Source organism: Hemiscyllium ocellatum (genome assembly GCF_020745735.1).
Source record: "Hemiscyllium ocellatum isolate sHemOce1 chromosome 40 unlocalized genomic scaffold, sHemOce1.pat.X.cur. SUPER_40_unloc_1, whole genome shotgun sequence".
Taxonomy (NCBI): Eukaryota; Metazoa; Chordata; class Chondrichthyes; order Orectolobiformes; family Hemiscylliidae; genus Hemiscyllium; species Hemiscyllium ocellatum.
In genome coordinates, this window is record NW_026867526.1 from 435594 (window position 1) to 449780 (window position 14187).

General features: G+C 40.7%; 2 gene segments (V, D, J or C); both read left to right on the top strand.

Moving 5' to 3' along the window:
- The first annotated feature begins 629 nt into the window (after positions 1–629).
- Positions 630–2016, top strand: LOC132808801 (Ig heavy chain V region-like). The segment is given in 3 exon segments: positions 630–762; positions 891–1295; positions 1934–2016. Coding segments are annotated over 2 exon segments (453 nt in total).
- The window catches only part of LOC132808807 (Ig heavy chain C region, membrane-bound form-like), a 57262-nt gene continuing 44976 nt past the window's right edge, over positions 1902–14187 (top strand). The window contains 3 exon segments of the C gene segment in view: positions 1902–1907; positions 1979–2024; positions 12189–12497. Of these exon segments, the coding sequence occupies positions 1902–1907; positions 1979–2024; positions 12189–12497 (361 nt within the window).

The following is a 14187-nucleotide window of genomic DNA, read 5'->3' on the forward strand; positions in this document are numbered from 1 at the left end:
GACTTTGAGTGACAGCAAAAATAAAGTCACTCATTTTGTTGGTTAATAATATGATTGAAGTTCTTTTTAGCTTTATCTGCTTGTGGTGGAATGTAGAATTAAAGGGAGTTAACTTCAAATTGAATATTCTGAATATAATCACTTTGGACACGCTCTGTATTCAGTTGCCTAAATTGAATTTTGAAATGTTTAGTATGAATTACATGTTATTTTGTAGTGGGACAGAGACTGGCAGTGTCCTGGGAAATAAAAGCTCAATTGTTTTACTAGCTAGTAATACGTTTGAACTTTGATTTTAGTTTTATCTGCTTGTGAATGAATGTAGAAATAAAGGGAGCTAACTTTCAAATGAATTTTTTAAAAACAAAATACTTGCAACTATCATGTGAAACAGACCTGAAGCTACTCAATTTTACTCCCACCATTTAAAAAAAAACTCCCAAAGAAGCTATTCAGCAAAATAAATATCCCAAGATGTGTATATATCCATGTTTAAGCGTAACCTGGTAAATACATGAGCCCATGTGTTGGGGCTGTGCAAGCTGAGACCAGGATCCAGTCTCAGCCTCCAGCAGGAAACCAACAGGCGGAAGCTGTAAGCCTGCCCTTTCCGATGGCCATATAAATCCTAGGCACTGGACCGTAATTCAACACTCCGGGATCGGCTTTGTTTAGAAAGATCTTGACAGAACCGCTTCCCAGAAGTTATCAGAATGATTGTGTCGACAATTTTTCTCAGTTTATTACTGACTTTCTTATCATGTGAGTGTTTTTTGTTCAAGTCTGTCTTTGTTACTGTCTCAATGTTAGTCTACCTCAGGAATGTAAAAGACTCAGGCATCATTTCATCTGCATTAATGCTCATGGTTTATTTCTTGTCTTTTTTAAAGGTGTCCACTCGGAGATTGTTTTGACCCAGCCAGAGGCAGAGACTGGCCGTCCCGACGGCAGCCTGGAACTGACCTGTAAAACCAGCGGGTTCGATCTCAGCAGCTACTGGATGTACTGGGTCCGCCAGGTTCCCGGCCAGGGTCTGGAGTGGCTGGTTAGCTACTATAGTTCATCCAGCAGTTACTATGCACCAGCGATTAAGGGTCAATTAACTGCGTCCAAAGACACTTCAAACAACATTTTCGCATTGGACATGGGGAACCTGAAGATCGAAGACACCGCCATCTATTACTGTGCAAGAGACGGGTCACAGTGTTGTGCACAGCGACATCCTCATACAATAACCACTGACAAGGATTTATCTCAAATTGGTGATTTCTACCGTGGCAGGAGCGAGAAATAATGTGAGATGCAATTTAAACACAATCCAGTCGGGCTAGTTTGTACAAATGTATAATTTTTTTCTACTTTCTTCGTGTTGATTGTCAAGTTAAATGCAGACCAAACCTGGAAAAGTATTCCAAGCTTTCAAAATACAATGAATAGTAAAAGCTGAAATAATGCACCAAATCATTTTTAGAGGAGTCTGAATCACTGCTTTCTGGGAAGTGAAGAAATTATTTGCATTTTACAGTTTACAGTCTGTCATAGTATTTGACACAACGTGTCTCACAGTGAGAGAGCTGGAATGGCACTGCAATTATGATCAATACAAAAACCTATTCAGCCTCCATTGTTTGAAACTAGTCAGTGATTATTTCTACAAACCGTCTTAACTTGCAGTGCAGTATTAGTTCTGTGGGTTTTATGCCAGTATCACTATTTAATTTGGAAAAGGGTTGGGTAATTATTGATATACCAGTTGGGGATTTTGAGAATCAGCTCATGTGTTACTCTGTGAAGTATCAAACAGTATTAAAATTTATCAAGAATGATCAGAATTCACTAGCGCAATTATGTGATGAAGATTTATCGGGACTTTATTTTGCCTGTGGTTCTGAAAATTTAAAATGATGGTAGATTTTTGATTTGTTTTATGCAGAGCTAGTTATTATGTGACTCAGTCCAGAGAACGTAACACTGTGAGTATCTTGATTACTGGGGCCAAGGGAGCATGGTGACTGTGACTTCAGGTAAGAACTTTGAACTTTCCTAGTGACTTTTTAAAAACTTTCTATCCATGTGACTAATTTCTGAATTAAATGAAGCTCAGATTCTGTGCTGAGTTTGGTTTGGTTCGGATTGATTTTTGTTCAGACTGATTATAGACTTCAGTTAATGCTCAGCAAATAGTTAAAATGGTGATGATGGAGTCAGTTGCTCGGTGTATCTCTATTGTTTGATCAGATGGGCATTCTGTGTGGCTGGGTTACTTGAAACACCTAATGTCTCTTAATCAGTCAGCTATAAATAATGTTTAATGCCAGTGACACCCTGACTGTGAGTTTTATTATCAACAACAAATGCTAAGAATTCAAAGATGTTCAAGATATTACCAAACATGACTAAAATATGCTAAAATATCATGATTCATTTCCTGAATATATGTTCTTACCATGATTATATTTTCTCATTTATTTTGTTAATTTTGTTGATGACAAGCAGGTTAGAAACTGTCATAAAAGCTTCTTGCGGTGCTATATTGCATTCTGTTGATTAGATTCTGAGTTTGTTTTACTTGATTCTGTTGAATTGAGTTGATTGGATTTTGGCTTTGTTTTAGTTGATTGGGTTGAACTGTGTTGATTGGATTCTGACTTTGTTTTTACTTAGTTTTGTTGAATTTTGTTGATTGGTTTTTGAAATGGTTTTATTTGATTCTGTTGAATTGAATTGGTTGGATTCTGATTGTGTTTCATTCAAATCTGTTGTTTTGTGTTGATTGGATTCTGATTTTATTTTCCTGGATTCTGTTGAATTGAGTTGATTGGATTCTTATTCAGTTTGTGAAATTGATCTGCGTTTTCATGCTTTCTGAATTGGTGTTTTCTTTCTGGTGAGGAGATTGACTCTCTGGATTACTTTTCATTACCAATATTTGTGAAGTTCTTTTGGTTTTCATGAATCATTTCTGCATTTGTTAAACTTATATGACACATTTTTCTCTGCTTGATTGAAAACATTACATCTATTTGTAACGGTCTGAAAAACAACTCAAGGCAGAAACCCAGAAGTGTGAGAAATGAAAAAAAAACGAGTTTTTAATGCGTTGACTTTTAAAAAAAACTCCGTTCTAATTGTAAACGAACTGAATTTTGTTTTGAATAGCCTCATTCAAAATAAAATTTGGGACTAAAATCTGAAACTGCAGAATTGATCAGATTACGTAATTGAAACTAACTTAAAATTATAATGTGGTAATATTTGTCCATTCAGTAATTTTGTTTTGACCATGAAGTGATTAATCAATATATGCCTTCAACCCCACTCTACTGTGCACTGCACAAGATAGTCATGATCAGGAAGAGTGTGCAGGTTGGAAATAAATTGAACTATTGCCAGAAACGTTACAGCTTTAAGTGTTAAGTCCCCTACAAACAAGGTTGCTGTTATGACTTGTTATTTCTATTCAATTTAATCATTAGTTTGGTGGATTTTAAGCAGCTTTGATAGACTTCAATTTGTTTTTTTTGTGAGGTTACGTCATGTTCTTGGTTCTGTTGAAAATGTTTGCAGAGCTAGTTCTGCTGCAAACACACCGTGTTGTGATCTGGTGATCGTTGATCTGTTGAGGAGGGACTGTGCTTGGGTAACATTAAATGTGTTATATTTGGGAAACTGTTTCTGGTTTCTACATTGTTTTTGCAATGTTAACACGGTTGGTGACAGTGAACTGCTCTTTCCTCATTCAATGCAATCAGCATGCGAGTTAAAATTTCATAAAGTGAAATTATTTCGTTTATTAAGTGAAAGCAAATTGCAAAGTTTTAGAAATGAAGGGAAAACAGATACCTTCAGGCACCATTTTTACTTAAAATAAATAATTAAGGATTAATCGAATCCATGCTTTACAATCCAAATTCAAAACTCAACTATCTAGTTCAATCACAAGGTCTGTCTTTAAACAGTTTGCAAGTCATAGAGAAATATAAATAGAATTTCAAAAGTCTAATGTTCTAATAGTTCTTGCTCTTGAGCAAAAATGCCATGACTGTGCTATAATTGATCAAGAAACACCTTTCAATTCCACTGTACACTACATACATATTTTTCTGGCTGGAAAAGATCATTGGCAAAGACCATTTGGAAATTCTGCTCAATTCTATGAAGAACAGATCAGTTTCACTGCTTTGATCAGTTTCACACATAACTTGAGTTAATTAATTGTTATGTCCCTGATTAAACTGGATTTGCAGGATAAAAATAAAACATTAACTGAATTATTTAACCTGCACAGTACTTTAGGTGTTCCCAATCTGTGCATTTTAAATAAATAATTACATTTTACAACAAAATATCAACTGAGGAGTCATTCTTCCGGAAACAACTGCGAGAGTGAGTTATGTGACCAAGGCCAAATTTCGAATTAATTAAAGTAATCCACTCATGAACTCGCAGGGCAGCATGGTGGCTCAGTGATTGGCATTGCTGCCTCACAGCACCAGGGTCCCAAATTTGATTCCACCCTCGGGTGACTGCCTGTGTGGAGTTTGTACATTCTCCCTGTGTCTGCGTGGGTTTCCTTCGGGCGCTCTGGTTTCCTACCACAGTCTAAAAGAAGTGCAGGTCAGGTGATTGTGCAATTGAGCACAGCCATAGTGTTCAGGGATGTGTATGTCAGGGTGCATTAGTCAGGGGCAAATATAAATTAGGGGGAATGGGTCTGGGTGGGCTACTTACTGAACAGAGGGTCAGTGTGGAATTGTTGGGCCAAATGGCCTGTTTCCTTACTGTAGGAACTCTCCTCTTAAAACCATGGGAGTACTTGCTGCAAACGCAGAGAATTCATTTTACATCGATGTGTTCAGACGGATGCAGAGTTCACAAATTTGCAGAAGACATGAACTAGAGGATAACAGAGCACATTGTTTATTCAGACACTGAAAATAGAGTAATATTTATTTTAATTAATATACTTGACCTATTTATTGCAATGTAGCGATCAGAAGGAATCTGCTCACGTTAGTTAAGTGTGACAATCTTTCAGATTAGATTTCCTGCAGTATGTATCGGGCCATTTGGCCCAACAAGTCCACACTGACCCTCTGAAGAGTAACCCACCCAGACCCATTCCCCTACCCTATATTTACCCCTGACTAATGCACCGAACACTATAGACAATATAGCATGACCAGTTCACCTGACATGCACATCTTTGGATTGTGGGAGGAAATCCACACAGACACAGGGGAGATTGTGTAAACTCCACATAGGCAGTCACCTGAGGCTGGAACCGAGCCTGGGTACCTGGATCTGTGAGGCAGCAGTGCCACATTTACTTAGACATCCATTAAAGTGGGCAACTCCAGACAGAAGCATGTTTTCAATTCATACCTTTTTAAACATTTTAGTTCATTAAAAGCAGTTAACAAGAAAATAACCTTGCCCTAATTCCTTCAACAGAAATGCTTTCCACACTGGAATGCAGTATTGTTTATACAGTGCATGCAAAATCTCCACAGTTCAAGGAACATTTTAAGAATATGTAAAAATAATTTAGAGAATAACCCATTTCCTCCAGATCTGTGCTTTAATTGGTGATATTTCCCACCTCAATAATTTATGCAATGACTTATTAAGTTTATTAATTCAGTGGTTATTTATGTTCATTATGAACACATTCTCGTTCATATTAATCCACTGGTTAATTCTTCTGATGAATATTCAATTACAGTGAATATATTTGACGTGAGGAGTTGAGCAATGTATCCTCTAGGATTAAGTCTGTTGTACAGTTTGTTTCAGTGCTATCTCTGACTAACTTGCCAACGGTCCTGACCATTTGTAAATTGTCCAGTTGGGATACCTGAATCTCAGACAGTTCAATTCCATCTCGCGCTTCAAACCCACTTTTATCTGCCAGAAATACAATAGGTGCCTCAGAATTGAGAGCCCTGACTAAGTTGTTCCAATCAGAACGAACGTTTCAGGAACAAAAGGCAGATAGCAAGAGTTCTGAAATTGGTTGTTGGCAACAAGAGATATTTGATTGAGCGAGGCAGAGGGAAATATGCTGCATATTTTCTTTGTGCCTCAGTTATGCAGGACATGTTTCGTGGCACAATGCAGAATCAGAATTTTTTTGCATCTTATTATTTGAAAACCTATTATCAGCTTTTAATGTCACTGGCAACAGTAATATTACACTTCAAAACATTTTAAACTTTCTCAAACTCAGTAGACCGTCTAGTGCAGCAACATTCACAGCGGAAAGAGGAAGGGAGTTCGAGGTTGGAATCCAGTGACAGTGAATTGATGGCAATGCAATTCCTAGTTTTATTCCTCTGTAGTTCCCATAGAGTTTGAACAATTTGGAGCTGCTGTCAAAGTATTCTTGGATAAATGTTGAAACGTTACTTTCATTGTACAAACATTCTGGAACAATCCCTAGTTGTTGGAAGGTGTTAATAACTAACATGGTTTATGTACTGTCAAAACAGGTGGGCTATGTTCTCCGTGATAGTGTCGAGCTCATTGTGTTCAGGTCTGTTGTGAAGTTATAGGAGGGTCCCTGATTCTGTGCCAGGTGGTCTGTGTTCACTTACCACCTGTTAGAGAGGTATGTAACACCATCTCTTATCAGGTTACTTCAATGCAAGAAAGCAGATTGAGATGTTTGGGTGTTTGTTGGAATTCCACTCACAGAGGCCAGTGAAATCTATTCAATCTCTGTCCTGACTTGTGTCTCTTAGATATTAAACAGAATTTTGGTGGTTAGCAGCTTTTTCCAGATCAATATTTGTTCACAAGCTTTTGGGCATCGCTAGATGGGGTTAATGGAGTAAGTGCTCAAAGAAATCCCAGCTTTTGACTTGCTGTTCTAACAATATCATTTATAACTAATCCCGAATGAATCATTTTCAAAGTATATTTGATGAGATTATGCTGAGGCTGTTTTACTTTATATTAAACCAGTGCTGTAGCTGAATTTGATAGTTCAGTACGGTGAGGGTTCTGCTGATCCAACACTTGCAGCAGATGGTGATAGCTTTTCTGTTGGTCTTCCATTGCTATCTCAGACCATCCAGTACCTCTGCTAAGAATTCTTTTTCCAACAGGACTCAAGCCAACGTAATCACTGTTTATCTCAACAGATGTGAGCTCTTGTGCCAAAAACATGAAAACAATTTGGTGAAGAGGGGTCTCTGGATGCGAAAGGTTAACCTTGCCTTCTCTCCACAGGAGCTGCTAGACCTGCTGAGTTTCTTCAGAAGTTTCTGTCTTTATTTTGGTTTTCTAGCATTTAAAGTTTGTTGTTTCATTGAAAAAAGTTCTGTTCGATTAAACACGTTCTTCAGAGAAAAGATGCATTTGAACAAATTGCGAATGTTCAGAGATATTATTGAATTTAGCGCCCTGATCTCGAGCTGTAGTTTCACAAGAAACTACTATGAAGTAACAACACACTGCAGAGTGCAGTGGCTGCTGTAATTGGGTGGAAGTTATTTTGATCACTCAAATAGAGAATGTCAATGATCCCGTTCCAAATAATCAACAGAAGTTTTTTTTTAAAGCACGTGTCAAACAATTAATTTGTTGAAATATTTTAATAACAAGTATTCACGGCCAGTGCTAGCTTAATGAATGACACAATGATAGAAAGGTAGGAACAAGAGGAGGGCACTCAGCCCCTCGAGCTGTTCCACCACTTACTTAGATCATGGTGCATCTGTGAGCTCAATCCCCAGGTCTCCCTTTGGCTAAAACTCTTTAACAAGCAAAAACTATCCCAGATTTACTGATTCGACTGCCCATAACAAAGGGAGACACTATTTCTGAAAGACATTCCTGTGAGTACTGTGACACAATGAGGCTGGAATTAATTGCTCATGAAAGTAAACTTTAAATCTCTGACAATTTCCAATTGAAACATCCCAATCATCATATTTCATTAATTTAACACTATACTTCCCTGGAATAAAGAAATATAATGTGTGATTGCCTTGATAAAAATGAGGAGGAAGTGAGGACTGCAGATGCTGGAGATCAGAGCTGAAAATGTGTTGCTGGAAAAGTGCAGCAAGTCTGGCAGCATCCAAGGAGCAGGAGAATCGACGTTTCGGGCATGAGTCCTTCTTCAGGAAGGGCTCCTTGGATACTGCCTGCTCCTTGGATGCTGCCTGACCTGCTGCACTTTTCCAGCAACACATTTTCAGCAGTTGCTAAAAATGAGGGAAGCTTCATTCCTATTATATGATTAAGAAATAGCTCTGTTCATTCAGTGAAAACACAGTCAAATCACACAAAAGGAAACCATGATTTGGAGATGTCGGTTTTGGACTGGGGTGTACACAGTTAAAAATCACACAACACCAGGTTATAGTCCAACAGGTTTAATTGGAAGCACACCAACTTTCGGAGCGACGCTCCTTTATCAGCAACGCTCCGAAAGCTAGTTTGTTTCCAATTAAACCTGTTGGACTACAACCTAGTGTTGTGTGATTTTTAAAAAAGGAAACAATGTCATCTTGTGTAGACACACAAGTGCATCAAATCATTTTCAATTCTTCCAGTGGTTGTTTGAATCTCTAGACAGGTGTGGAAGTGTCAGACTTTTTATATCGCCTTGAGAAACCAGTTGTCATCAGTTTATTTGAATTGCTGAAGTTTGTGTGGTATTAGCACATTCACAGCGCTGTTAGGAAGTGAGTCCCATGGCTGTGATTGAGGAAGAGGAAACGGGCAGGGAAATAGTTGAGAGTCAAGTTGAAGTCTGATTTGGAGGCAAGCTTTACATGCATGTGTGCCCTTATCCTCAAGGATCACAATTTTGGAACATGCTGCCGAAGGGACATGTCAGCATGCAAAATGGAAGCTGAAGAAGGCATCTTGGCCTCTTTAGAAGGCTATTCCATTCATGGGATCATGATTAATCTTGCTGCTCACCAGTCTTCCCAACACTCGATAACATTGAACCTGATTGTTTCCTGTTCAACAAAACAATGGTGAATTCTTTTGGAATTCTCCACCACAGAAATTCATAGATTCAAGACTCATCGATTCTTGAAAGCGTTGTCTCAAGTACCTAGTGTGTTGAAGGTGTTTGGCGCATGTACCTTCATTGGTCAGAGCACTGAGTGCAGGAGTTAGGGCTTCATGTTGTAACTGTCCAAAACATTGGAATGAACTGCCAGAGGAAGCGGTAAGTGCAGAGATCGGTCCCACATTGAGAAGACATTTGAACAGCTACAGGAACTGGATCGGTCTGGATGGATATGGGCCAAAGGCAGGCAAGTGGAATGAGTTTAATTTGGGAACTCTGGTCAGCATGGATGGGCTGGACCAAAGGAACTGTTTCTGTGCTGTACGACTTTATGTCTCACTGACTTTATGGTGGAGGAGGCTTAAAGTTGGAAGGTGGTGAGCAAGTGAGGGGCGAGATTGGGCATGTGGGAGAGTTTGGGCTGGGAGGCTGGTTGGCTGGCTGCTGGGTAAGCTTGCGTGCACTCTGTCTGGCAAAAGGTGGCATCAAGGTAAATGGTAATGGTCACAGGATAATTTGGTTGAATTGTGCTTGGTAGGTGAGGGGTAGTTTGAGCTGAAATGCAGGAGGTCTGTCTTTGCCAGGCTGGTTTATGGAGAGGTGGGCAGGATGCCAGGCTGGTTAGTGTAGAGGTGGGCAGAGTGCCAGGATGTTTCGGGGGTGGAAGGTCACTGGAATGAAGTGACAGGTGGACGTGTTGTCAAAATGCAAAGCTCGAAGTCTGGCAAAATGGTAGGTTGTAAAGCACAGATGCCAGCGGAGCTAGGATGCAATGTGCACAGGTTGTCTTGGGTAAGATGAGAGGTCAGTGATCAAGGGCTGAGGTCATGTCTTGGGTAGTGGGCTTTTGTCAGAGGTTGTGAAAATGATGGTGCCAGGTCCAGTCAGGGCCAGATTCGCTATGGGCCAGGTGCAGGATGGCAGGAGTGTAAATGACTGAAAGGGATTGAGATCATATGTCCATCTGGAATATAGAATATAGAACATTACAGTGCAGTACAGGTCCTTCAGCCCTCGATGTTGCGCTGACCTGTGGAACCAATCTGAAGCCTATCTATCCTACACTATTCCATTTTCATCCATATGTTTATCCAATGACCTTTTAAATGCCCTTAAAGTTGGCGAGTGTACTATTGTTGCAGGCAGTGCGTTCCATGGCCCTACTACTCTCTGAGTAAAGAAACAACCTCTGACATCTGTCATCTATGTCCTCTCCTGCTAGCCATCACTATTCAAGGAAAAAAACTTTCACTGTCCACCCTCTGTTTATCTTTTATGTCTCAATTAAGTCACCTCTCAACCTTCTTCTCTCAAACAAAAACAGCCTCAAGACCCTCATCCTTTCCTCATTAAACCTTCCCGCCATACCAAACAACATCCTGGTAAACCTCCTCTGAACTCTTCCAAAGCTTCCACATTCTCTCTATAATGTGGTGACCAGAACAGTACACAATACTCCAAGTGTAGCCACACCAGAGTTTTGTCCAGCTGCAACCTAACCTCATGGTTCTGAAACTCAGTCCCTCTATCGATGAAAGCCAGCACAAAGTATGCCTTCTTAACAACTCTATCAAACTGGCTGGCAACTTTTAGGGATCTATGTACATGGGCACCGAGATCTCTCTGCTCAGCTACACTACCAATATGGATTGCCTTGGATGTGTTTTGTGTGATAGGGGTTGTGTGTTCCGGGCATGAATGGGTGTATAGCAGGGTAGGGTTTGTCAATGTGAGTGGAAATTTAGGTCTAGGCAGAGTAAGTGCAGTGGTTAGTCTGAGAGATGAGGTTTGGTGGTGAACTGCGTATCAGTTTGATAGTTATTAAAGTTAAAGATTACTTGTTCATTTCTCAAATCATATTTACGTAAATACTCAGCTGTAACAGTCCAAAGTCTCTGAACCTTAATGGTCCTCCATTTTTCAGAGGCCGCCAGAATTCAGATCATTGTAAATGAGATGTTTCAACTTCCAGCCAATTGGCCTGAGTTCAGCCGTGACAGCCATCCTCCCCGTCCCAGTGCTCAGCTCCTGCCTGTGCTGCTGCTGCTGCTGCTGCTGCTGCTGTGACCTTCCTCCCAGAGAGAACATTCTGCCTTGCAGTGATAAGTGAGGAAGGCTCACTGGACCTGATTTCCAAGTATGGGGACGGCAAACACGAGGGGACACAACTTTAAAGTGAGGGGAGATAGGTATAAGACAGATGGCAGAGGTAGTTTCTTTACTCATTGAGTAGTAAGTGTATGGAATGCTTTGCCTGCAACGGGCGTAGATTTGCCAAGTTTAAATACATTTAAGTTGTCATTGGACAGGCATATGGATGTACATGGAATAGTGTAGGTGGGATGGGCTTCATATTAGTATGTCAGAGCAGCGCAACATCGAGGGCCAAAGGGCCTGTACTGCCCTGTACTGTTCTATGTTCTATGATTCACTCTGATTTCTCTCCGGGGGTACTGCCAGCTGTTGGGTATTTCCAGCAGCAGGGTACCTAGTGGGGCGGCATGCTGGTTCCGTGGTTAGCGCTGCTGCCTCACAGTGCTAGGGACTCGGGTTCCATTCCAGCCTCGGGTGACTGTCTGTGGAGTTGGCACTTCCTCCCCATATCTGTCTGCATTTTCTTCCACAGTCCAAAGATGTACAAGCTGGGGAAATTGCAAATGTTGTGTTCAGTGATTGGGAGGTTAGGTGCATTAGTCAGGGTTAACTGTAGCATAATAGGGTTGGGGAATGGGTCTGGATGTGTTTCTTTTCAGAGGGTGGGTGTGGACTTGTTGGGCCAAATGGCCTGTTTGTCTACACTGTAGAATTTCAATGAATCTGCATTTCCTTGGTTTGTATTTTGTGAAACTTCTCTGCTCTTCACAGCAATCCAATGAAAGTGTCAGTTGGTGAGATCTTCAAACAGTTCCTGGGGTGGGATCAGGATGTTCTTCTTCCTAAATGATATGGCAATGTTCAAGGTCGAGGGCATGTTCCTAAAGAGGGAACCAATGATCATGATCAGCAACTGGTAGGAAACAAAAATAAACTCCAGTTATGCTGTAGACTTCAGCGGGAGCATACTGGCAAACGGTTACAGCTGAGGATACATTTGAGTAACTGATAAGGTCAAATTAACAGAAACTAACATGCTCAATTGGTCATTCTATTGTAGAGACACCATCTCCCCCCACGCTTTATGGCCTGGTCTCCTCCTGTGAGGGGCACAACACCGATTCGACAATCTTTGGTTGTTTGGTGATGGACTATTCCCCTGACGTCACCAAGGTAACCTGGAAGAAAGGTGGGGAGCTAATCACGGATGGATTGAAGACTTACCCATCAGTGAGAAACAAGAAGGGAACCTACACCCTGAGCAGCCAGTTAACCCTGCCCGGGTCAGCGGTAGATTGCCCCAGCAAAATCTACTGTGAGGTTGAACACAGCGGGTCACACTCACACAAGAGCAAAGAAATGCCATGTGGTACGTATTGTGGGAACTGAGATAAACAGAGCATCTGGGATTAATATGAATAAGGCATTATTTATAACCATTTTCACAGAATCACCTTATACAGCACAGGAAAAAAGGCCCTTTGATCCATCCAGTTTACGCCTGTCAATAACAGCCACCTAACTATTCCAGTCCCATGTGCCAGCACATGATCCATTGCCTTGTGTGACTTGCCCTTGCAAGGATGCATCTCAATACTTCATACTTATTATGAGGGGCTCAGTTTCTACATGACTTATAGGTGCTGAGCTCCAGGCTAACACCACCCTCTGTTTGATTTTGTTTTCCCCTGAGATCCACTTGGAACCTCCTGGCCTTACCTTCACCCTGTGCCCCTGAGGCATTGATCTCTCCATCAAGGGGAAAGGTTTGATCCAGTTTACCCAGTCTATGCCTAAAATAATTCTAGACATCATGATAATCTTCTCCCTAACTCTCCTCTGCTCCAAGGAAAACCCCTGTCTATCTCATCTAGTTTCATAACTAAAACCCTCCAACCCAGGCAAGATCCTGGCAAATCTCATCAATACTGCCTTCAGTGTAATGTAATCACATTCCTTCGATAACATGCACACAACGCTTCAATATGGCCTAACCAGTGTTCTATTAAGTTCCAGTATCATCTCCCTATTCTTCATTGTCAATGTCTAGGCTAATAAAAGCAAATATCCTCCCACCTTCTTAGTCTCTTTATCCAGACGACACAGTACTATAGGGGATCGGTGGGTACATGCACCAAAGATCCTCAGGCCTTTCCAGGGTTCCACCATTCAAAATGTCATACCTCACAGATTCTTCTGCCGAATTCCATCACCTTACATTTATCCAGAATAATTTCCATTTGCAACTTCTCTTCACATACAACCAACTCTTTTATATCCTCCTGCAATCTAAAGCCATAATGCTCATGACTTACCAACATGACAGTTTTCATTTCATCTGTGAATTCACTGGTTAATCCTCCTAAATTTGAGTCTCAATCATTGGTATGTCAGAGAAATAACATGGAAATCAACACCAATCCCTACAGAACACCAGGAGACATAGATTTCCAGTCACGCAGATACCCGATGACTATTATCCCCTGCTCCCATCACTCAGGCAGTTCGAGATCCAATCTGTCAAATTAACTCGGATCCCATTGGCTCTGATTATTGCTATCATCTGTACATCGAGTTATCTCTCTGAAAACTACTATCAAATTGTTACACATGACTTTCTCTCAATAAAACCGTGCTGAAAATTGTTGATTTATCTTCCAAATGAAGACTAATTTCACTTTTCAATAGTTTCCCTACCACTGTGACTAGCTTGACAGATCTGTGTTTTCATTATTTACCCCTTACTTTGTCCTGCGTAACAGTGCAACGTTGGCTGATCTACACTCACTTGGCACAACTGCTGTGGCCAGGCAGTAATTCTAAATTATTGTCAGCGACCCAACTATTTCATCCTTTGCATCGCTCAACCGCTTGGTATACTTTTCATCTGCCCTGGAAATATAACCACTTTTCATTCATCAAGACAACACAGAAGATCACATCATGTGTCCTAATTTCTGAAAGTACATCACAACACCCCTCCATGATTTCTGTCCCCACATTGTCCGTCTTACTAGTGAACACTGACACAACACATTCGTTTTGACCACAACCTAATC